The 26,217-nt window shown below is 27.2% G+C and overlaps 2 protein-coding genes and 1 long non-coding RNA gene across 6 annotated transcripts in view; 2 read left to right on the forward strand and 1 right to left on the reverse strand.

Moving 5' to 3' along the window:
* Positions 1 to 5,613, forward strand: LOC111043008. The gene is made up of 3 exons (XR_002605524.1): positions 1 to 665; positions 740 to 1,230; positions 5,315 to 5,613. It is a non-coding gene; the product is annotated as an uncharacterized LOC111043008 (long non-coding RNA).
* Positions 2,451 to 7,036, reverse strand: LOC111042752 (ras-related protein RABF2a-like). Of its 4 annotated transcripts, none has more exons than XM_022327549.1 (6): positions 6,722 to 7,036; positions 5,624 to 5,759; positions 4,695 to 4,822; positions 4,475 to 4,607; positions 4,184 to 4,339; positions 2,451 to 3,094 (listed from the first exon to the last, which is right to left on the reverse strand). In XM_022327549.1, exons 2-6 carry the CDS (start codon positions 5,664 to 5,666, stop codon positions 2,940 to 2,942), a joined length of 615 nt encoding a protein of 204 aa, XP_022183241.1. In that variant the 5' UTR covers positions 5,667 to 5,759; positions 6,722 to 7,036; the 3' UTR covers positions 2,451 to 2,939. The 4 variants fall into 4 exon arrangements, with proteins under 4 accessions (XP_022183241.1, XP_022183397.1, XP_022183177.1 ...); XM_022327705.1 differs by lacking the exon at positions 6,722 to 7,036 and adding an exon at positions 6,495 to 6,601; XM_022327485.1 differs by lacking the exon at positions 6,722 to 7,036 and adding an exon at positions 6,147 to 6,262.
* Positions 7,037 to 26,217, forward strand: part of LOC111042670 (chromosome transmission fidelity protein 18 homolog) — a 24,145-nt gene continuing 4,964 nt past the window's right edge. The window contains exons 1-18 of the mRNA XM_022327392.1: positions 7,037 to 7,124; positions 7,447 to 7,616; positions 7,687 to 7,789; positions 7,975 to 8,128; positions 9,065 to 9,188; positions 9,277 to 9,360; positions 10,006 to 10,252; positions 11,426 to 11,566; positions 11,632 to 11,783; positions 12,494 to 12,690; positions 12,766 to 13,002; positions 13,089 to 13,157; positions 13,463 to 13,574; positions 13,641 to 13,811; positions 15,535 to 15,684; positions 15,762 to 15,892; positions 17,001 to 17,203; positions 18,526 to 18,602. Coding sequence (XP_022183084.1) covers positions 7,037 to 7,124; positions 7,447 to 7,616; positions 7,687 to 7,789; positions 7,975 to 8,128; positions 9,065 to 9,188; positions 9,277 to 9,360; positions 10,006 to 10,252; positions 11,426 to 11,566; positions 11,632 to 11,783; positions 12,494 to 12,690; positions 12,766 to 13,002; positions 13,089 to 13,157; positions 13,463 to 13,574; positions 13,641 to 13,811; positions 15,535 to 15,684; positions 15,762 to 15,892; positions 17,001 to 17,203; positions 18,526 to 18,602 — 2,610 coding nt within the window. The remainder of the gene's footprint in view (positions 7,125 to 7,446; positions 7,617 to 7,686; positions 7,790 to 7,974; positions 8,129 to 9,064; positions 9,189 to 9,276; positions 9,361 to 10,005; positions 10,253 to 11,425; positions 11,567 to 11,631; positions 11,784 to 12,493; positions 12,691 to 12,765; positions 13,003 to 13,088; positions 13,158 to 13,462; positions 13,575 to 13,640; positions 13,812 to 15,534; positions 15,685 to 15,761; positions 15,893 to 17,000; positions 17,204 to 18,525; positions 18,603 to 26,217) is intronic.

The raw sequence follows: 26,217 nt of genomic DNA on the forward strand, positions 1-26,217 counted from the left end.
TTTCTAATTTCTTTGTTCAATTTATTTCTTTTTTTATTTAAAATTTCCAGTAAAAACTATTGCAGTTCGACAATTAAAATATAAACACTTTGAGTGATAGTTAAAGTAATTCATCATAATGGTGTAATTATAAAAATGATTATAGACACAAATAAGAAAGAGAAACATAATTAGTGTATATAATAATACAAATAAATAGGAGTTAATGTGTCTTGATTACTTGTTTATTAATATGGCAGATAGAAATTAGTTAATAATAGAGGTTAGGTAAATCGGAGAGGAATTTTGAAAAATCTAAATTAAGATTTGAATTTTGTGGATTAATGTGAGGTTCAGAGCCGCAAGTAGGAGAGGCATATGTCGGGAAAAATTGAAGAAAGTTGTTGGGGAGGGACTCAGGGAATACGTTTTTTGTCTGCGAGGTACTTATATGAGAGTTGGAGGACTTGATTTTGGGGCTATTTAGAATGGATTGGGAGACTTAGGCACATCTTGAAACTGGCCGTATGACTCTGGGAACTGCGGACGCCTTAAGCTGGACTGGACCGATCCTTGGTGCAGAAATCTAACTCGTGAGACTCACCACATTTGACGCAGCGAGATGGATGATGGCAGTAATTCATCGTGTGACCATAGTCTTCACAATTGAAACATTGCGGTGGACCGTATGTCGTTTTATTTGGTTTCTCAATTACTACTTTCGTGTAATCGTGTGTAGTAATGAAGTGATGTCTTATAGATAAGAACTTGTCTCACTATGTGTCCTTCTTCCGACAATGCATACGAAATGTCAGCATGGAAGTTTCTGATAACGATCCTAAAAGGACGCTAAATGCGAGGACGAAAAGTATGAAAACTAGTGTTATTTTTTATCAAATATTTAGTCAAAGCGTTGAAATTATAGAGACCATACTATAAGACGGGCGATAAGGTATGAAGCAGACGCAGTGGACTTACATGTGAACCCGTTGGGGAAGGCGGTCTTAATTAATACATTTTGGTCTTTCTCTCCACGTGAAGAGGAGAATTTGAAGTATGGATAATATTAGTTTTGATGAAGTAGACGTAAGCGGCGGACTTTTATCAGAACGAACTATAATATTTTTTTTTATTGAATATAGTATATACGTGGAAAACACTGAACCAAGTATAAAATTAAAATAAAGATAACGGAGCGAACGTGACCGCGTGTGTTCATAATGAACGTTATAGCCGAACTGGTTCAATTTAGTTAAGTATGAAAAACTAAATTAGAGAGCGGTTTTTTTAAGTTACCCATTTGGGCTAATCAAAACTTTTGCTCCCTTCTATTGAAAACTGAAATAACGTCGTCACTGATTCAAAATTTGAATAAATTCTGAATAATACACTAAAAAAATGCACAACATTTTATTTTTAAAAATAATTTCGTTAAAAATTCAAATATTAACTTGGTGCACTTAAATGATAATACCTATACATTTTAAATGATAGTAAAAAAATTTTACAGATAGAACTTATTTACCCACGTTTCTATATCCATTGGATTTTTTTCTTAAGGGGGTTCGATACCGTCATTTTCTGTTTTTGTCTAACACATGCGTGACATAGTAATTTAGACGTGTTTTTTGCCAAACATACTAATTGATCTAATGAAGCGATAATAAATCTGAAAACAGATTTGAATTTGTCGTTAAGTCTACTTAAAATCGACTTTCCCACATTTATGATATTATTCCCCAAATTCCTAAAAATGTCATATTAAAAAAGTTTGTATTTCAATTTTCGGATTTAAAATCAAAAAATCATAAATGTGGGAAAGTCGATTTCAAGAAGACTTGACGACAAATTCAAATCTGTTTTTAGAATTCTTAGCGCTTTATTAGATCAATTGGTATATTTGGCAAAACTATGACTATGTCACGTGTGTGTTAGACAAAAACAGAAAATGACGGTATCGAATTCCCTTAAATCTTGTGAATACGTTGCGCATGGGACAGAGAGGGAAAACAAATGGTATGCTGACATCCTCTTCTCTAGCATTTGGTGAGCATTAGTTATCGTTAAAGGTACCACATATGTTAATATAAACTCTTATTAGTTAATAATTATTTGTTATTAGGCGTGTTCTTAATTGAACTTTACCTTTCATCGTAAAACAAAATTTTATGAGTCATCATAATCCCAGATTGCATATAAAAAGAAATAGTTCTTGCATTGCTGTAAGTTCCTAGTGGTGCATTAAATTAATCATTATTATACAACATTGAAAGAGTTAACACACACAAATATTATAAATTCAATAATTTTCTTTTTTCAGAAGTATTTCTGCTTAAATAATCTATTGAGGAAATCAAAATATAAAATATAGAGACTTTCTATCACAGATTTTAAAGCTATACAAAGTACATAAATTGGATTTTTTTTACCAGTATTCACATGAAAGCGTCTTTAGAAAAAGAATCAATACATTGTAGTAAAATAAAAATAAATATATTACGAATACATAACGTTAATAATTAAAAGCACAAACTTGACAAAACTGTTATAGATTTATCAGCTATTTTTAAACTTTTGTATATTTTACGCACATTGCACATCCTTATCTACATATTTTATTTGGATTTATAATACATAAAAATTATATTAACCAGTCAATGACAATAAAGTGATTTATGTGAAAGACAAATTAATTATAATAAACCTTATACTTAAAAGACAATAAAATTTTTTGTTTTCATTTAAAAATGTCTTTTTATGTAAAAAAAATAATCAATGTTAAAACCTAGCAAGTAGTTTTTAGTTCATAGTTGTGTTAGTAATAGATAAAAGTAATTAGAATGGCTCAGTTTTTTTTTTTTACTTAGCTTTTAAAAATAGTCACTCAGTATAATGTTAAATGCATAACACATATTATATACATTGTAAATATTTTGTAATAGACATATTAAATTACATTATCAATTGGTACAACATTGTATCTTAGAATTATTTACCCTATCGTTGTTAGAAACTTCTTCTGGATCAATTTCAAGTTTTAAATGCACTGGTGGTTTTGAACTTTCTACTATTTCTATAAGGTTTCGACCAATATTTGTGAATAAGTCTTGAATACCTGAAAAATAATAGGTTTTAGTTTTAATATTAATCAATTTATTTATTTGTTTTTAACTCATCAGTTATTTAACAGTTAATATTTTTTTAAATTTATCAAAGAATTAATTTTTGTAATTAGGTACACAAAGCTAATTCTTACAGTTATTACATTTTAGTTGTTCAGTGAGTCAAAACAATAGAAGAAGAGGATTTCAGCGTATTTTTTTTTGCTTTCTGACTTATGCCAAACATAGCATATTTGCATTCTGCAGAACCAAGTTACATTAATAGTTCATACAGTTATTCCCGCTAAACTGGTTAATTAGGAAATCAATTTTTATATTATGTATGCATATAGTATATAATATATAATATATATACACACAAATACATATGTATATATATAAATATATATTTATATATTTTATGTTACCATTGATTGTTATGTACCCATATATTATTGATAGTTGATACATAGAATAGATAATATTTTCGTAAAATACCAAACCCACCAAAATCTAGTTATAAAGCTATTTTAAACACCATTCTGTTTAATTTAGATTTTTAATAATCTGGATACAGCCCAGTCCCAACAAGTGTTTATAATTTTAATATTATGGTAATATAGTGAACCTACTATTGAGCTTAAGGTTACAAACATTTCAAGTGTTTATACTTTGGCTCTTTTACATATTGTAATTTTTTCTACAATGTATGATCATTTTAAAATTGTGAATTGTAATATTTTACAAGCTCAGAACTTGTATACAAATTTAAATATCATTAAAAAGTCAAAGTACAAACACAGTTAATGTTCTTTAAGTTTGAAAATAGGTCAATTCATTGTAATAATATTAAAGCTGACAACATGAGATTGGTTCTACTGAATGTAAATGTAGTGCATAGGTTAAAGAAAGAAACAAAATAACAGAGTGCTATCATCTAAAATAACAGTAATCAGTGAAATAAAAAAAATTACAGAAGTATGATAAAATTAAATTTTGAAGTAACATATTTCTGGGAGATTTGTGTATTAAAAAAGTATAACGGAATATGTGAACTTAGTTTGTATGCATTATTATAGTCTAGAATCTTGATTACAACTCACCTGTGTTTGAATAAACACTAGTTTCCCAATAATGAGCATTCACTGAATTAGCAAATTCTTCAGCTTCTTCAAACATTACTACCCGTGTATCTAATAGATCAGTTTTGTTACCAACTACATAATAAACCACAGGTGTGTCTGTATTTTTTCTTACTTCTGAAATTAAAACAAATATAAAGTTAATAATATGTATTATATTATATTTATAAACACACATTAAATTAATAACAAAATATAAGTTCATGTTTCAGCGTTTTCCTAATTTTAGACAGTTTAAAATTGTATAAATACCATTAATCCAATTTTTAACTTGATTAAATGACTCTCTGTCTGATACATCAAAAATAATAGCGACTGCGTCTGAATTTCTGTAATACATTGGTACTAAGCTACGAAACCGCTCTTGTCCAGCTGTATCCCAAACCTTGAAAAACATAAAGGTACAACACACAGTAATAATATTATTATTATTTTTTATTTAATTAGGTAATTAATTAAAAAATAAAATAACTTTTAAAGTAATTTGATAGTCCCGTAATGTAACTTTAGCATACATAAATGAGGCACCAATTGTTGCTTCACATTCCTTTTTGAAATCTCCTTTTATGTATCTTGTGATTATACTGGATTTACCAACACCTGAAACATGCAATTATTTTTATTTACCATAAATCTATTTTTTGTATATTTAAATAGCATCTTTTGGACTTAAAATGGTTACTACAGTTTTTAAAATGTAGAAATTAATCCTTAATAAAAGCCAAATATAACTTAATTATAATTTACATTAACTCCAAACGTTAGGCACAATTACTTAAATCATTTAATAGAATCTTAATTTTGACTTTTAAATACTAAATAAATGAAACAAAATATAATATTCATGCAATTTATTATTTATTTTATTTTATAAAATGATATTTACAATTTGTGCTACAGCACAATGTTGGTACTAGATACAACTATAATAATTTAATTTAGTGTGGAAAAATACTGGGTTTAATATGTATAGGCAAAGTTAATCTTTTGAAACATAAAAATAAAAGCATTTTAATAACGTGGGTACGTTTTTGGTTTTGGATAAACTATAATAATATTGAGATATAATAATATGGTATTCTTTATTTATAGTGACTTGTGACAAATCAGAAATTAAACATTGAAAACATGACAAATTTTATTTATTGTATGTGGTGGAAGAATTTCAGTTTATTTTAAGTAAGGAGACATTTATAAGTGTCTACAGTAATTTCATAATTATCCTGCATTATACTCTGAATTTAAAATGAAGAAGTGATATTATAATATATTAAACACTTATAATTATATACTAATGAAGTATTGTTGTTTGTCTATAAAGTATGCATCAAGAATAAAAATGCAATACCAAACTTGTTGAAGTTTCTGTATACATGAGTATATTTTTATAAATTAACTTACCCTGAGAACCCATGAATACTAATTTGGCAGTTAATCTCTTCATATTTGATTATTATCAATACTTTTGTAAGCAAGTTTATTTAATAATTTAAAGTATAATGTTTTCAAATACTTCAATCAACAATTGGTTGAACAACTATAATAAATAAAAAATATCAAACATTGTAATTTACTGATTAGAATCAAATGTACTAAGTGATAACTATTAATTATTGAACTATAAGGCTTCAATCAGTTCAAACAAAGAAAGTATAAATTAAATAATTTTATTTTTAGCTAAGTAGGCAGTATAATAAATAATAATATTATGTACTAGTTACTACTCTTTATCTGTATAACAAATTATATTATATTATTTCTATTTTATTATGTAATTAATAAAACCAAATTAAGGGAAAATGAAAGAAAAAATTATAAAATGTTAAGACAAAGTAGTAAAGTACCTATTACATAATAATGTATTCTCAAATACGTGAATTGTGAAATAAGGAAACACAGATTACTCATTTGCCTATAATAGTACCTATATAATTAAAATAATATAATCAACACTGCGGCAGCCGGCTTACTGCATATCTTACTGTCTATACAGATTAGTTATATTACAGACTATACTCAATCGGTCCATTACAATTTACCATTAGAGGCAATATATATGTATACAAATACACTATATGTGTAAACCGGTAGACTGGATCTTATCACACGTTTACAAACACGTTTCACAATTGGAATTTGGAGAACACGATTAAAGAGATAATATTGTATCTTCTATCGTATTGGAGAATCATCTATTCTGTGCCTAACTCATAAGTCATAGGGTAATAGTTACTCTATGGCCTAACTACCAATTTACCAAAGACACACTGACCAATACTATATTATCTTAGTGTTTAGCACGATTTAAGATATATCTTATATTGTGGTGTTTAGTCCGGGCCAATGTCCGAAGTCCAATTTCTTTTTTTTATACTTTGAAATTTGCATCATAATTGTAAATAATATTGTAATCTTCTCACTTCTGTGATTACTGATTACCATAATGGTCCATGGAACTTCTTATTATTTACCGATATTATAATTTATAATATAACTTACAAGGTCTGTGATCAAGGCATCATTTTGCCGCCATTTCACCACAAGTATCTTTATTTGAGTCCTTATCATTTTCTGGACAATCACCACAGCTGCAATGCTGCAGAAGCGCTGAATACTGCCATCCAACGATAATAAACTGTAAACATAGATATTTTTCTATGTATTAGCTTAGTAAAATACTAAAATTAAAAATCAAAATTGAAAATATTGGACCTTTTTAAATTCTAATTTAATAGATTCAAAATAACGGGCTAGGTTTGTTATATTTAATATAGTATTTGGTCTGTGAAAAAGTGCAATCCAAAAAGCCGTACAATGGAGTATTTGGATCCAGAAGAAGAATTTGAAATGATGCATGCCGATGAATTGGAAATGATGAATGAAATGGACTTTAATACTGATGGTAATTTGATCACATTTACATAATTTTACTGTTTTATTATATTATTAGATTTAATCAATACAAATATAAATAATGAATCGTTTTTATTAAATTATTATAGCTACAAGCTCCTTAAATTTAAAAGATTTAATATACATAGATAGTGAATATCTTTGTTCCATATTAATTTGTCAATATATACCAAAATAGTATTGTATCATACAATATTCTAGATAACCAAATGTACTACTTTTCCAAGTTACAACCTTATATGTATGCAGCCCTTTCGGTTTGCTAAAGCCAATCTAACATGTAATAGACTGTTTATTTTTATTATTTATAGCTGTTAAAATATGCTCACCAAAAGATACAAGAAGGAGTTTAAAGTTTTCTTCTAATGAAAAAATTGAATCTGAAGGGAATTTCAATTTGTCAAGTGAATTAAATGGTGTGTTTCCTTTATCTCAAACATCAGTGGTTTCTTTTAATCTGGATGATAATAATGAAAACGAAGTATGTAATATCTTAAGTTCTATACCACTCTGATCAAAGTTATATTTATTGTAAATTTATTAATTTTCAGCCACAACCAAGTACTTCACTGTCTATTATCAACAATAAAAGATATTTAGATGTTGAAGATCTATTTGGAAACACAGATGATATTAATTTTGAAGATGAAGAATGTAAGTTTTCAAATATTTGTATTATCATTATACTGTATGATAGGTTATAATAACAATAATGTATGATTTTAAATGTATTTATTATACAATTTTAATGAAATGCATCACAAAAAATAAATTTTGTCATTAATGTTTGATATAACTTATAAAAACTGGTTGTTAACACATATTTAATTTTGTTTTAGTGGGACCTGTATTAAAGCGCCCAAAAGTAGACCCATTATCTGACAAAGATATTAAACAGCAAGATCTAATAAAAAAAATTATTGATCAAAGGAAAATATTCAAATATGGAAAGAGATCCAATTTTTTATCATCTGTCTCTTACAATAGCTCAAAGTAATTTTTTAATTATTTTTTATAACCAAAAGCTTGTATTAAAGTTGCTATTTAGAAGATTTTATGCACTAATTTACATAAATAACATGTACCTGAAAATGTATAAAAACAAATAATAATGTAGGTATCTACATAATCATCATATCATATACAACTATCTATATAATATAATTAAGTGTTAGCATTTCTGTTATCATGAGTGTTCACTGAAACCATCAAACCGATCCACTCAAAATTTAAATGAGATATCTCTTTGAGTCTCAGAGGCATGTATAGAATGCGGTTAAGTTATTTCGTAGAATATCAGTAGTCCCAAAATAACTTATAATACAAATTTGAAGTTTTATTTTCTTTTTGTGGTTGAAAAGAATGTAATGTTTTTTCCAATGGAGATGTGGAGTATGCTATTCTGAAGCTACTGAAAGCAATCAAAAACATAAGCATCAATTGTTTTTTGAGTTTTTTGATTTTATTTTATATAGATACATTAAAAAAATTAGTTTCATATGAAATATGCTTAATTCTTAAAATATGCTGTTATTCCTTATATATACATTTTTATGTATTTAATAAAGTTCTTTCTGTGATTTTTTTGTAGATCTAATTGAACTAAAAAAGAAAAAAAATTATAGTCCTGTATATACCATGCTTACCTATACCAATTAGCCGTAGAGGGGGATTCGCCGCTCGGATATTAAACTGTTTTTTGCCGTTTTACCTATAAACTTAAAAAATTATTAAAAATGATGAAAATAACATTTTCAGAAAAATTAACCCTACAAAATTGATATCTTTAATTGCTTAAAATATATAAAATGAAAAAATAATTTTTTAACTTTTTTACAAAAAAATTAAAATATATGTAGTCTTTATCCTTGCGAGTTAAAAAAAAGGTTAGGTGTAAATGTATTGTATAATTGTACTACATGTTTTTAGCCATACTCAGCCGTATGAAAGTGTATCAAGAAGAGTTCCATCATGGTCTTTTTTTCCTGCATGTGACGGTGAAAATCAAAGAGTTTACATTCGTTTTCGATCTGCAGATGCTGTACAAGAAGAAGTATTTTAAACACATTCATCACAATTTAGAACAAATAATTTATTATGAAATTAATTTAAAATCCTTTTACATATTTACTATGATTCAGATATCAAGTTTATCATGGCATACAAAATCAGTGCAGTTGCTTTCAGAACCTGTTGATGAATTGATTGCACGTGCTTATGAAAAGGTTTCATTATTTATTTATTAGTTACTTTATATGAAAGCAATTTAAAGCACATTTATTTTCTTAAACCTAGTTTTATCTTTTGTACGAAATTTGTTTGTTATGAAAATATACAATTATTTTTCAATGTAGTCACCAGATCGGCATAATATTTTTGATACCTAGGGATCAACTTTTAAGCCAATTCTATATATTTTGTTTGGCTTCTTCTTCAGTTGTAAGACAATAAACATTGGCCATTAATGCCAACAAAAAGTATGATATGCAAAATCCTCCATAAAATGTAGAAAATCGAAAACAACAAAAGGAAAGTCGATGAATGTTTGCCTTTTTCTCTAATATGCTCTTACTGACACAACTCATTTGACAACTTATCTTTTCAATTTGTTTGGTTAGAACGTTCTGAATCATCAATTTAACAGTCTTGACTTTGCCGTAAGTGATTTCGAAGGGGCAACACAAAACTATTATTTTGTACTAAGTATTAAGAATATATTGAAAAAATGGTAACTGCGTTGAAAATTGTTCATATTTAAAACAAATTCTATAATTTTGAAGAAAAATCACTAAACTTCTTAAGAATAAGTGGGTTATGCTTTCCAAATTTTGCTTGTATCAGATTTTTAATTACCAATATTTTTCTTATAGATTGAGAATAATGAAGTTATACGATCAGGAGTGAATCAAAATGGTGTTACCATCTTGGATAATGGTATTGATAATGAAGCAGAATTGTGGGTTCAGAAGTATAAGCCAAATAGATATTTAGATTTATTAAGTGATGAAAGTACTAATAGAACGCTACTGCAATGGCTAAAAATATGGGATAAAGTAGTTTTCAATAAAGAAGTCAACAAAAAAAGAAAAGTTATGGATGTTTATGAGAAATCAGCAGGCATGTTTTTAATAGTTAACATAATATTTATGTAATATAGAGGGTCATTCAAATGTTGTTTAAAAAAAATGAAGGGGATTATGTTGGTTCTTACTAGGATGGGTGGTGGTGGTACCTGTAAAGTGGAAACTAATATTTATGGCTTATTTTCAATCCTTTAATTAATGTTATAATATAGATGGTATAGTTATTAAGTGTAAATTAATCAGGTATTTCTATTTTAATACATTCTTATACTACATTACTTATTATATATTTTTTGTATACACCAATATACCAATATCAAGTAGTTAGTAAGTATTGAGTATTGCTCAATAAGAGTTACTCAAGTCTTATTTAGATTTTATGAAGGAATATTGTATATTTTTATATAATCTAAATCTAACTATCACATTTTTGATTTAAAGTTGAGAAATTTTTGTCTAAGATATAAAGTTTGAAAATGAAACACAAGGTATCTAGGTTCCTTATAAGGAATTAATTATTAATACACAACAATTTAAAATTATAAAAAAAAACATATAGATTTTACAGGCCATACTGTGTTTTACTTTAATTAGCATTTGAAGATTAAATTTTAATTAAATTGGATACCTATATAAAAATAAAAATTTCAATTTTTATTTTTTTAGTTCAAAATATTATCCATAGGGACTTTTACTATTACTCATAAGTATATTACTTTTTTATTATTTTTTTTTTGCAATTTTTCAAAATATTTAAGTTATTTTTATACCTAAAATTAATTCATGTCGTTCTATAGTATGTCAGTATTGACTTTAAAGTTAGGTAATAACAATAATAATTAATGATGTATCATAATATGCTATGTTTTTGAAAACAAAAATCTATAGTTAAATCATACAATCCAATAAGTTTTACTTTGTTCATAACGTATCTAGGTACTAAATTTAAGTATACTTGATAAATATATAAAGTTTTAAAAGCTGTGTGATGGATGCTTAGTCTACACACAAATTTGGTAGTGGGTGCTGTATTGAATTTATAATTTCGTCTCACAATTTGGGGTGAACCTCAGCTTCACTGGTGTGATTCTTGCCATATTTGCCACATAACATTTGGAAGACCTTGTATAATACATACACTGGATAAAGTTAAATTTAAGTTATTTTTATAAAGTTAATGTTTTGAATTTAATACAATTTAATATAGGAAATAAGTTTACAAAAAAGAATCAAACCTTAGATGAAGGGTTGGATGAAAATAATTGTCCTAAGCATAAATTAGCATTGTTATGTGGACCACCTGGTCTTGGGAAAACCACTTTAGCTCATTTGGTAGCTCGACAAGCAGGTACAGTATTTTTATTATAGCCATATAAATATGTAATCTTATATTTACATTATTTATGTCATTAGGTTACAATGTTGTTGAAATGAATGCTAGTGATGATCGTAATCTTACTAGTTTTAAAAGACAACTTGAAGCTACTACACAAATGTGTTCTGTGATGAGTAATGATTCAAGGCCTAATTGTTTAGTTTTGGATGAAATTGATGGAGCACCTGTAGTAAGTAGTAAATATTTAATTAATATATGTCAGGGGTCACCAAATAAATAAATAAATAAATAAATACCTGTGGATAAACTTAATGTGGCCTACAGACAAGATATTTATTTTTTGATGATGAATTAAATAAAGTTCTCATTAATTTTTGAATTTGATTTTATTTTCATTGGATAATACATTAAATTCTCCAACAACTTCCTTCATTTCTAAAGTAATCCTTCAAAAATATCAAATGGTGTTCTCTAATTTACTTAAATAGCCAATAATATTACCCTATTTAGTTCTTAAATTCATGTTTTGTATTGTTTCAAATATATGATTCATTTTATGAATGAAAATTATATTAATAATTAATACCAAGATTAAATAAATAGTATTTTTTTTTCATGTTCATATAATTGAGTAATTAATATTATGGTATTTTAACTACCTTGGTATTCATGAAATATTACCATTTAGTAATGGAAAGACATGATTTTATAATTTTATGTACACAAATGATAAAATAAACAATGGTTAATATTTTACAGTCATATCCAAAAATTCCTTTAAAATTTAAAATTGGTAGTTTCATAAAAAAAATAATTAGTTTTGTTCTCCACGCATTGTTAAATATTATTTTTAAATAATTCATTTATTGATTTTAAATTAGACATTTTGAATTTTCATCAATATCTAATGAGAAAATATATGTTAAAAATTTATTTCAGGCTTCAATAGATTTTCTAATAAAATTTGCTACTGAAAAACGTACGACTCGTAAAAGAAAAAACGATAAAAAAGAAGAAAAAAGTTTCATATTAAAAAGACCAATAATTTGTATTTGTAATGATGTTTATGTACCTGCTTTGAGAAATTTAAGACAAAATGCTTTTGTATTAAATTTCCCCCCTACATCTTCAGTTAGGTAAGTTTTATATTTCTTTCTATATTAACCATATTCTTATCATACAACAAAAAAATATTATTTTTGCTTGCTTAGATTGGTAGAAAGATTAATGGAAATATCAAGTTATGAAAACATTAAAACAGATATGGGTGCAATGACTGCACTTGGCACCAAGACAAATAATGATATAAGATCATGTTTGTCAACATTATCATGTTTTAGAAATCAATCCTTGCACTTGTCGCATATTAAAAATGCAAATATTGGTGCAAAAGATATGCAAAAAGGACTTTTTACTGTATGGCAAGAAATATTTCAAATAAAAAAAAGGTAATATTAATAAATTAAAATAAATTAAATTGTAATAATTCATAATTGTATGAATGTTTATTGGTGTATGTCTGTTTTTATTTTAGCTGTTTTGAAAACAATCCAAGTAGTACAAGTGATGGTTTTTCAGGTCATAATAATGTTATGAAAGACAGGTAAAATAACATTTGGTTTTCTATAAAGTGAAAGTTGTAGGAATAAATAGATTTATAAAATATTTTGTTATAACAGTCCCTTATTATTATAGTTTTTATATAAGAAGGATAATAAAAATAAAAAAATAGCTTAGAACCTATAATCTTCTGTCTTCTACTTAATGTTATTCATATGAATTATAATGTTTTAAATGTTTTTAAGGTTGATTGTTATTCATATTATAAAACAAGTTGTTATATTTTATGTTGTAATAGAAACATTAATTTTGAAAATACAAATTAATATTGTATATCATTTTTTTTAGAATAAACAGTGTTTTAAAAACTGTCCAGAGTTATGGAGACTATGAAAAGCTTAGTCAAGGAATTTTTGAAAATTATTTGACCCTGAAGCCCAAAGATTCATCATTAACAAATGTAAATTTATTATTTATTATACATTTTGTGTTATTATTATTATTATTATTATTTTATTATGTTTAGATTACTGAAGGCCTAGAATGGTTTTGTAATTTTGACAAGACGATGCAAGTGATCAACTCTTTTCAAAATTACTCACTGTTTCCTTATTTGTCCTATAATTTTGCTGCTTGGCACTGTTTATTTGCAACATTTACATGGCCTAAAATTACTTACCCAAGTGCTGCATACGAAGTGAGTTATATTTTAAATTGAATTATTTTAATGTTGCTTAATAGGAAATTTCCTGCTCTGTCAGAATTATTAATTATTATGTCAATTCATCGAAGATATATAGTTTACTATTTCCTTAATTGTTGGGATAATTTATAAATTAAAAATTATGACTATTTGCAGTGTAGTTTTAAAAAACAGAATACATTTTAATGGTTATCTTTGAATTGCATCATACACTTAAGTTTACATTAGTTAGTTGTATTCTCTTCGATTTTTGTGATTTAACACTAACTTCTGTGTTATGCATTATGATTAGTTCTAAAAGAACTAAATAAAAGGGTTTGATCATTGATCCTTTAAGGGGTAAGGGAATGTAGGTCCCAACAGGCCTACCATTTAACAACTTACACCAAAAATATTATTTCATTGATACCTGAAGTTTAGATTTATAATTTCTAGTATTTGTACATGCTATAAAAAAGGCTCAAGTGCTCAGCTATACTAAAATCGTAGTTAATGTATCTTATTTCTAATTCATCAAATACAGATTATTACTGTATTGGTAGTTTATTATTATTAAAAGGCTGATGTTTATGCATTTGAATATATTTTAGAATAGAAATTTATTTTGTAACCTTTAAAATGCAATACTAAAATAGTAAAATGTTTATGTTGCACATATTTTCATATTCCAAACTATTTTCATTTCAAAAATATTTTTGCAATTATTTGCATGTTCAAAATTCTGTTGATAATCTATTTATCTATTTATTTTTTGCACATATTTTATATTTTGTAGGTACATTATATAATATATATTATGTACGTTTTAAATCGACAAAGAATATTTATTTTGTGTAATTTATGACTGAAAAAATGTATGACTAAATGTTAATACAAAAACCAAAAGTTCAATGAAGTAGGTACATAAAAAAATTTAAAAATAGACAAGGAAATGAGAATGTTTTGATGGATTTGTGGAGTTACTAGATTATATTTAAAATAGGATGTAGCTAGAGTGTATAAAAGAAAGGGATAAAGAATAACCAATGTTCTAAAGGTATGAAGTATGAAAGAAAAATAAATGGTTTTTTCAGACTTTACTATTTGTATGAATTTATTATATATTATTTAATACACATGTGTCATGTATCTATTTATATATACCTGATTTATTAATAACTGATACAATAACAACTATTATTGTTGCTGTTGTTATCACCATATACTGGGGGAAAAGTATAATTAATATCCTAAAAAAAAAAAATAATCTAAAATACAGCATGGAAACAACATGGTCAGTTGGTGGTATTTGTGTTAACTGTTTTTACATGAATGTAGAGCAGAGTATAGTATTTTTTTTTTTTTGTTTGTCTTAAAAATTAAAATGTATTCCTTTTTACTACAAAAACTACAGATGTTCAAATGACCTTATGATATAATTTTAAGCTGAACAATATAAGACTATGGGTGATGGACTAGGGCACATACCCCTCTGCTACCCTTAATAAAGGTCAATATAATATAGGAAATAATGCATGACAGAGATATCATTTGGAGTAAAATCATGGGGTAGCATCTTGATTAATATCTTTAATTCAATTGTATGTGTTCTAAGTATGGGAGCAGTTGGTATTAAAATAATGAAATTTGGGGGGGGGGGGGTAGCTATATTACTTGCTACCCCGCAGTGACGCCTATGATGTACAATATATCTTTCATGAATGTTTATATTTATTAGGCGACAATGAAGAAAAACAAATACAAACAAATTATGGATGAGTTAATGTCTGGTATCGTCCCAAGTATTCGAACATTTCTACACCGAGATCAAGTTTTATTGGACACTATGCCGTTACTTATGCATATTGCTATTCCAAATCTTAGATCTGTAAGTATAAAACTTTAATACATTTAAACACTTGCTTCAAGTTCTATATGTCTAACTAAACATTAATAATTTCATAGATTAGTACTCAATTATTTACTCAAAAAGAAAAAGAGGACCTTGCAAAAGTTGTCAATATTATGATTGATTATGGCTTAAATTATTTTCAAGAAAGAGATGCTGATGGGTCTTTTAATTTTGTACTCAATCCGTAAGTATCAATGGTTCTCAAATTGTGGTACTCAACATTTTTTAGTGGGCATGATTCTGGCCAACAAACCTTTAAATTTAAATAGAGAAAAAATTTTTTATTTATATTTTGGTAACCTAGAAAGGGTACCCAAACAATTGTATTGGTAAAAAGAAGGGGCACAGTGACTATACAAGTTTGAAAACCCCTGGATTAAATAATTGTTGAAGATGTAGACAATATTTTACAAAAATATTTTTAATCTCTGTATTATTTAAAAAATTTGTATTGTAAGTTTATGCATTTTTAACCCAAAACAATTTCCTAATTTTCGTGATGTTTACAAATTTTGAAAAAATTTAGAATAGAGTTCTAACCCTCAAAAAAAATTATTGTGGATTTACACTCAACTTTTTTTTTTCCTGTAACAACAACTTAAGAGGAACCGTAAATTACATATTCTACATGTTTTTTGACCGAGTTAAACATTTTTTATCTTCATTAGTTTAAAAAAAACAAATAATAATCGAAAAATTCATATGCCTTCAGATAGTTCAACACAAGTCAAAATATTTTGAAAATCTTATGGTGTATATTAAACGTTAATATAAACATTCAGAGAAAATTTCATGTACCTACCGTAATTTTTTAAAAGTTATACCAAAAACTAAAATCAAATTTTTGGAAGAATTCCCGTTTTCTGTAATTTTTTTAAATTTTTTTCCCGTCCTTTTTGAAAATTACTGAAAATGTCCAATTTTTACCTCCTTAATGCCCTAACTAGATTGACTTTCCTACCAGAAAAGATATTGAAGTTGAAAATAGAAGCTTTATTTTGACTACTTATCCTTGCACACGGGCACAAAAAATAAAATAATAAAATAATCTAAGAGAATTATTAATAATATACTAGTTACAAAACACAAAAAAATTACTATAGTTAATATTTAATACTACATATTATTATCTTATCAAAATTCTATTAAACATCTGTGAGATCGTTAGACAATCAATTAAAGTTAACAATTTTAAGGTAACTTGTTCGCTATTTTAGTTTCTAATTGTACTTCAAATTAAAACTAGGTAAAATCTATAAATAAATAATTATATTGTATTCTACATTTTTTAGATGTGTAGATGATGCAGTTAAATTTCCTGGATTGGAAACATTTCCAATATATAGCTATGCTACTAAACAACTTATTTCTAGAGAAATAGAATTAGAAAATTTGAGGAAGAGAATGTTTCATACACAACTAAATAATATCACTGTAGAACCTGACAAGTTTGATGAAAACGAAAAAAATGTTTCCACTCCAAAAGGTGTTAAAGGTCAGTGAATTTGTTATTGTAATTATATTTTGTCACATTTTCAAATTTCACATGAGTTTAAAATACATTTCTTTTATTAGTGTGAATCATAAATATGATATTAATATTAAATATTAAATTAAAAAAAACAAATATGTATCATATTCAAAAAGGTTTTGATATTTATAACAGAAAGAGAAATCAAAAAAAATGTTTTTCTTTCATTCCCAAATAGGTGTTTTGATATGTAAATAGAAGACGCTTATTAGGAACAATTTTGGACCAAGGTGTAGTCTGTCAATTAACCAATTGTTTTTAATAAGTGATTGATTTTATTAATTATGAAAAAAAATTTAAAATGTATAATTTTTAAATAGCAGCGATTATGAAAAAAAAAATTTTATGTCATGTAAAATATGTACCTATCAATGTCGTTTTACCCCTTCCATACAAGCATAACACAAATTTGTGAGTCTTTCTTTGTTTGTTTTTGCTCCTTTGGCTCTGTCACTTTTGAGTGCGTATCTATGTATGTTTGGATAGGGCTCCAAAATAAAGCCCAGTCTGGTCCACACTAAAAACATCATAGGGTCATTGGGCCATCAGTTTCGTTCTATGGGTTTCAGTATCAGTTGTAACGACATAAGATATTGTAATGGATCTAATTGTTGCAAATAACCAATGTGCCAGTTTCTAGACATTTTGGTTCAATAACACGATTGTATCAATTATTCATGTTCCTAATACACGGTTTCTACCTACTATATTTTGAATACAATTATTACATTTCCTGTAGGGAGCTACATATTTTTTTTGTCGTTTAATGCATCAATCATTTACTACACACTTGACCTATCAAATATCTGAATCAGAATTCTGGATTTAGTCTCAAATCCAAAATGTGGATCTTATTTTTATGTTGATAGGTACTATGTGTGTTAGATAAAAAATGCTTTTGATAGAAAAAAACAAAAATACATTAAAATAAGTTTACAATTTAAAATTTTAATATTTAGTGTAAACGGAATTACACAAAATGGAATAACCAGGATTTGATTCAATTCTTTGGATTAGGTTTTTTTTTACTCTAGAATGGCCTCTTTAACTTGGATTAAACTTTTATAATATTTTTTTAAATTCAGATTAAGAATCTGGGTGTAGAATATTGATTGATTAGGATTAATGTTTACTACTATAGTACTAAACATTTTATTTTTGAAAATAACAAATTACTTGCATCACATTTAAGAATATTTAATTAATATATGTACTATTTATAAATAATATAATAACAGTAATAATAGTATTATAATAAATATAACTATATATAATTATTATTTCAGGTTCCACAAATAAGCAAGTTACACCTAATCATTTACAAAGACTTACACCCAAAATTGTTGGTCCTACAAAAGTTACTGTAAGTATAATTATATGGAAATATAAGATTATTTAAAGTGTTAAGAATGTGAAATCTTTTTATTTCTAAAAATATGTTTGAAAATCTATGGAGAACTACTTTATTTTTTGAATTATCTTCTCTCCCTGCCTTCTTGGATTGTGGCATTGTTAATGTAATGTTCTTAACTTGCATATATTAATTAAATTTAAATAATGCTTACAAATTGTGTAGGATTTAATTACCAATCAATATAATATAAGTAGGTAAAACTTTTTTTATTTTAATATTTAATAGTTTTGAAAATAGATGCAGAATGATCTTTAGAGTCTGAATCACCTGATATCTCTGTGAATGTTTTTACGACATTTTTAATACTTTTATAGTTATTAATATTTATTATATTTGTACCCATTCTTTAAATTTTTAGACCCATTGGTCAGAAGTTAGAACTCTTGTGAATTGGTTGCTATTTTACAAGTCCATAAAGTCGGTATGGTTGGTTGATAATTGATGTTATGTGGCCTTAGTTTTGTGGAAAATTGATAAAGGTACCTAATATTTTAGAAAAGTACCAGTCATGAGCGAGCAAATAATATTTTAAACTTTAAAAATGTTAAGTGATATTTAAACGAATATTTGTTAAATGTCCGTTAACAATGGTTTTATAGAACAACTCTTGGCAGTATTTTCTTATGATTACAGTTTAATACTTAGGGAGGAAGTTACCCGAGTGGAACATTTCGATTTGCTTCATTAATTTCAGTGTCTTATAGATAATATACCGTACAATGAAGTATACAGTTGAGTCCATTTATAATATATATTATACGCTCGTTTTTAGTATATTCTACAAATTTTTTTTCTTGTGGATGTTAAAGCATTTTAATATTTTTTTTCACTGTAGTCATTTTGTTAATATTAATACATTTGTTGTTTGTAGATGTATAGTAAAATTGCTTACAAATCCGTTTTTACAAAATTAATTTATTATTTACAAATGTTTTAGATTTTTGCTAAGTAAATAATTTATTGATTTCGTATTATTTATAAATATATATTATCATAGACAATATGGCTAACTTATATAAGTTATAACCAATAACCATATAACATGAACTGTTGTCGAATATTTGGAGCGAGAAATGTGTGTGAGTGTGTATATAAATAGTATATACACCCAAACTTAGCATTTTATTGAAAAATCACATTTAAGTGGTCGATAAACGGTTTGTATACAGAACTATCACGCCCCGAAATAATATAGTCATTTAATAGTATTTCGTATTATTTTTGTGTGCTTAGACAGAACACCCTATTCGATTTTGTGGGTGGTGGCGTCGATGTTTACGTCCCTCGCTTTGAGAGGGCCGGCTACAACGATAACAATACCTACTTACTATAAAAGGGTGTAACTGTTTGACTAATAGCATGTACCCGACAGTTATACCATGTATTCAGTATTGCCTCGTGATTTATTAACATGCAATCCGCTCCCACCCTGGAGTATAAGCGCATGCTTGTGCCCCTTCTCGTTTCCGATTGTGTGGGGTTATATAGAGTATTATTATAATATAGTACTCGTAATGATAATGATGGTTATGATGAACCGCATGATTGATATTATATTAATTTTCATTGAAATACGTCTGTCTGGTGAACGAACTCATCTCGTCTTTATGCTCTCGATACTTGAAGTCGTTTGCAATTTAAAAACGTTTCGCATCGCCAGATTCTTTGTGAATACAAGTGATTACCATGCGAAAAAGAAAATAACATTAGAGTACTTGCTATTAAGTACTCAACTGCTAATGGACGTTTCGCTAACAAAACAACATTATATGTAAATGTTTCGTTTCAAACAAAAATCGTTCATTTTTATCACCCGTGTATTAAATTAATTTATTAAATACTCTGCGAAGATCAATTAATAGTTAGTGTACTTATACATTAAAGCAGAGCCACATTTGTTGTATTTTGATTTTGTAAATAAAAATAGCGTAGGTACTTGTCTGGTTTTATTTTATAAATGTATTGTTTAAGTGGGTAAATTAAATACAATAAGGATTTCGCCATTTCGGCGCTCTAAGGGCCTGAGCTAAGTTCATAACATTTTTTCACCCATCTTTCCCTTAATCTTTAAATATTATATTAAGAAAATAAAATTTGGTAAAACACTACACATTTAACACAGGTCAGGCTAATTAGTAAACAGTGGTTTTTAGTAGTCTTAGACAAGTGATTCTCAAACTTTTTTTACTGTGGCATATTATTATATATTATGTTATTAATTATTATTTGTCACTTCGAATAAACATTGTCTATTTGCCAAAAAAATACTTATTAGGGACACGAAACACATACGCTAAAATGCAGGTATTATAGTTTTTATGTTATCCCTTATCCAGTAATATTATATGTATTTATATATATTATAATAAATTATTTTTCATTCAATATTGAACAATATTTTAATCTGTTGAATAAAACAGTAACGTTTAAACCTGTTGACACCAGGGGGGCCTCAGGGGCGCCGGTCCTCTCCCAAGCCTGCATTTCTAAAAATTGTATACTGTTAAAAATAAAATTAAAAAAAAAACCTTTTATAATATCGAAAGTTTTCTGAAAATTATGACTTAGCCCCTCCCCCTACCAACCATGTCTCTGGAGCCGCCCCTGGTTAACACTGTTAAAATACTTTGTTAAAATAAAAAATTCAAGTTTTTATGGTACACTCTTTGAGAAACACCGTGTTAGACAATAGACTTAAATAATTAATTATTTACCAAACAATTTAATTTTAGATCAGGGAAAATCATTATATTTTGTTCTTTTCACAAAATATTTATAATAACACTTTCGATATATTTTCAAATTTTCAAAATATTTATCCTCTCTTTGAGCTATTTATAGACACTCAAAATTAAAATTTTTTCTTATTTTTTTTCTATAAACATGTCGATAAAAATGTTTGTTAGGTCAAATAGTTTGAAAATGTAATACAAAGTTCCTCATAAGTTGTTCATTTACCAATTAAAAATTATCGTAAATACATTGAAATAATTATTTTTAAGGATTTAATGTTAGAATTGTTCACGAAATTCATAAAAATTGCGAATAACCGCAAATAATTTTGTAGTTAAAAATTGAAAACAATTTTAATATTCCTACAATCATACCTAAGGATTGACAATTTAATACAAAGTTCCTAATACACGTGTTATTTTAGTTACTTAAAAATAATACAGATTACCTACATTGCGGGTTTTTTCTATAAGCATTTGAAATTTTGACGAAATTATATATTTAAACGAAAAATAATGATTTTAGTTATTTTGTTGTAATTAAATATTTATTTAAAAAAAAAATTTTTTTTTGCGTCACACAATTTATACAATTTGAGTACATTAAGCGTAAATGATAATATAGAAAAACAGATATTGAAAGTAATTATAGTAGGTATTCAATAACTACATGGTACTTGAAAGTTTTAATGTATATTATTATATTTTATACACATAATGATACTTTAAAAATAAAATATTTCCAGCAAAAATTAATTCAATTCATTGTATTAGTAATAGATTTATAGAAAAAATAATTAACTTTAGTAACAATATAAATATTTTTTTTAAATATGCTTAATAATTGTAATATGGCTGACCGTCTTCGCTTAAAATCGTTTTTCGTGTGCAATGATTTATCATTAACTATTAGAATTTAAATTTAACACACATGTTACTACATGACAGTATACACTCAACTCAAACTGTACATCGGAGAGGTTACTACTTTACCCTTTATTGTAGGTTAAAGTAATATTTTTATTTATTTACTGTTATTTTAAAATTGACACACTACTACGTCTTATACCATAATAATATATACTAAATATTATAGCTAATAGATACCTATGCTACCCTGTCATAGGCGCAATTTAAGTTTTTGACTTGGAGGGGCTTTATATATATTTAAATAAAACAGCCCTGTCGGCGAGGCTCTACCCCCACACCCCCTATTCAAATACCATTAAACTATGTATAACTTTACGTAACATAATATACCATTGGACAACATAATATATTTATCTTTTTTTTCTCACCCACTTTTCTACATAATAATAATTATACAATAATATAGAATAATATATCTACCTATAACTAAAATGAAAAATACTTTTGTTAAAATAAATTACAACATTTAGGCTTTTACACCGGATAATTTGTAGTGAATACTCATTATTTCAAAAAATATAAATGTTCTTGAAAAAATTTTTTTTATGGTGTCTAGTTCAAAACAACCATTAAAAAAAAATATTTTAATATTTTTTGATATCAACATTTTTTAAGTTTTTACTTTTTTGAATTACAACATACAGTATTAATTTTATGTTCTATAGCAGAATATATTTCTAAGTATGTCGATACATAAAAATCGAATTTAGAGTAGCTTATGAGTATTTTTAAGTTTTAATGAGCGGATCGAAGAAATGGATCAACATTTTGCAGGGTAATCACGTATGCCACTGTGGTATAATTATAAGAATTCTCATCGATATTTTTTTCTGCGTCTAAATTTGATGCGCCTATATGTTATTTGTAGGTATTATTCAGTTCATAGTTGTAAATAAACACGTTAGCCGCGATCGAAATGCTGTCGTCCGGTGTGTGATGACGCGATGGATATATGAGTATGGGTCGGAGCTGCTCGCGGTCTCTATTATATCCTGCAGTATCTATGTATAGTAATAAAATGTATAGCTCGCATCACTCGTGTCCGCCGTCCGGACGATAAATAATGCACTTTATTATGAGGATAGCTTTTATACAATATTAATTGTCTGGTAACGATGTGTATTACGCACAAAAGACGGAGACGCGCGCGGGTCACGCCCTCTTAGTTGCGCCAAAGTCATTAAGCCGCGTAGTCTTTCATCGCGCACGCTGATCTAGTGGACCGCCGCGGAACGGCGAGCGGTGGTGGCCAAACTCAGACACCGACGCCTGGGTGTGGGTGGGGGGAGGGCGTAGCGGAGGTTGGCTAAAAGGAGAAGAGGATATAACATAAAGAAAAAAATGAATTTAAAAAAAAAAAGCGCTGCCACTCAACCCTCGACTTGTAATTAATCTTGTGCGCGTATTGTGTGTACACGACGACGATGACTACATGTTATTTTATTTATTATTTCTTTATTACCGCTCATTCTTTCCGTCTCTCTTATTTTTTTTCCTGTTCATTGTATAACGAACTACTCTGCGATTACGGGAGTTTGCGTTATTTCGCCGAGCGTGAGAGTGCCGGTGAGGCCGTGCGATTATTTTTTAATGAGACGCGCCAAAGGTTGTCCGAAAAAAGTATATATATATACACCCTACCAGTTCTTATGTTATTATTGTGATCCTTGTCCCTAGTATAATAATTAGGGCTCGGATTTATGTGTCTATACATGTTTTTTATGAAGTACAATTTACCAACTTTGACGTCTGTTCAATATTTAGTCCCCAAAAGATTCTGAATATAAATATATGCTAAATTTTAAATTACTTGACTTCTTTACCTATTTGGTTTTATAAATATACGTGATTTTACAAGTTTCGCTTTTTATCATATTTTTATATATATTTAATTGAGAACTTAATTTATATACAAAAATTGATATACACAAACGATTGATTTTCCCACGAATGTTTTAATACTGGCGTGGTGGTTAAATTTCAAGGGATGATTCGCTGTGATTCAAATGTCGTTGATCAATCATTTTCAATAACCTGAGGATAAACATGATATAGGTGTAGCTCATTATAATCAAGACGTTATTACAACCAAGTTGAAGAGTGAAGACCGGTGATCCTTAGTGATTAGTTAAATTATTACACTGTTCTGTCCTGAAAACAATAACATTTTGTATTTTTTAATAATACTTACTATTTGCATAATTTATATTTTTATCAAGCAATTTTTTTAGTAAATAGGTAAATATGGTTACACATATTTTGTGGGTTTAACTGCATAATTTAAATGCGTATTATTTATATACTACATATACTCATATATTCTATGTCGTGGGCGTATAGGGGAAAAAACTATATAAGTGGTATACTGCAGTGGTATACCGTCGTGGCGTCGTGCTCGACTATACCTTTGTATGGTCAAAATTCTGGTCGTAAACACTAGTTATATATTGGGCCGGTTGAACGTGTTCAGTGGACACATGATTGCAGGCCTCAATTTGTACGAGTATTTTCGCGCCTAGTGTGTATAATATAATATATGGTATATACGCGGGGCATAAGGGTGGCTTGCTACGACGGTATTTAAAGAAAAGAAAAAAGGGATCTTTTTATTTTTGCCTGGCCTACCATTGGTGCGTTGTGCATTCAGGTAACGCGAGGAGCCGTATCTCGTCGGAATGAAATTCTGCCTTTGTGTGGTGGTGCATGCACTCCCTTTTTTTTCCTCGATCTGACGGTCTTGGCCGCGGTGGGCGCAGGTAGATACATCGCAACTGATTCGGTTGTATTAACATTTATTTGTTCATTACATATTATTTAAATTCATATCATTACCGATGTTATATATTTGTATATTATGATGAGTTGCTAAGGATAGGTTTTTGTCATTTGTTTTCAACTTTGACTTTTGAGTATCGACCATTTTGTATAAATATTCTGTAAAACGTTGGAAAGATTTTATTTATATTTTTGTATTGGATATTGCATATTTGTGAATAAAGTTACTAACTATAAATTTGATATTTAAAAAATAATTTTTTATTATTAAATGTACTCGTAATCAAATTAAAAATTATTGATATAATTATAATTAATGCAGAAAATGTATGTTCGTATCCTTTTTAATTAGTTTTTTTTCGTGAACAACCGTTGTGGTTTAAAAACATTATAAAGATTACATAATCCTTAAAAATTCTTATAAAATCGTTACAAGGATCATGTAATACCTCTATAATTATAAAATTGAACCCAGTCTTATTTTAAAAAAAAATTTTTGTTCTATTCTGGATAAATAAATAGTAACAAACAGAAAAAGACGTTAAATATAAAATAAGGATATATAAATAAGCAATTGTTGGACACTTACTGACCATTTCCAGGTGTAATGAATAATGATTTCCATTTAGAATAGTTTTCAATAATCTGTCGTTGATGTTTAAAAAAAATATATATAACTTATTGTTGAAGAAGTAGTATATTAATGATTTAATTATTCATGGTAATTTCTATGAATATTTAATTGTTAGATCGAGTTTATCATACTTAACGATCTTAAATTAGACTATTTTTTATTTACTATTTAAGTGTTAATCTAAAGCTCTTTAATCTGTGGTAGGATAATGTATTGTTAACCGTTTAAAATATTCAATGAGGGCCAATCTAATGTGTTGCAAATGGTACAGCTTTAATTATTTTTAATATAGCGTAGTACTATAATTAAATTGTATTTTGTATGTGTTGAATCGGTTCATTTATTATTATTAAAGTAGTAATTAAAAATAAATAATTTAAAAGCTGTTTTAGTATGTAGTTGAATACACATGTTAATTTTTTTTTGAATGCGTATAGACTATAGGGACTATAGGTATAGTTTGTGTTAATTGTTAGTGGGGGTGGGGGGGGGG

Source organism: Myzus persicae, unplaced genomic scaffold (genome assembly GCF_001856785.1).
Source record: "Myzus persicae strain clone G006 unplaced genomic scaffold, MPER_G0061.0, whole genome shotgun sequence".
In the NCBI taxonomy this organism is placed as follows: domain Eukaryota; kingdom Metazoa; phylum Arthropoda; class Insecta; order Hemiptera; family Aphididae; genus Myzus; species Myzus persicae.

Bases quoted from the DNA above. Each gene is read 5' to 3' on its own strand.
- LOC111042752 (XM_022327549.1), bottom strand. From the start codon at position 5,666: ATGAAGAGATTAACTGCCAAATTAGTATTCATGGGTTCTCAGG. The intron at 4,823-5,623 runs GTAAGTTAATTT...TGCATGTTTCAG, and splicing joins AGTATTCATGGGTTCTCAGG to GTGTTGGTAAATCCAGTATA. The intron at 4,608-4,694 runs GTTATTTTATTT...ATGTTTTTCAAG, and splicing joins ACTATCAAATTACTTTAAAA to GTTTGGGATACAGCTGGACA.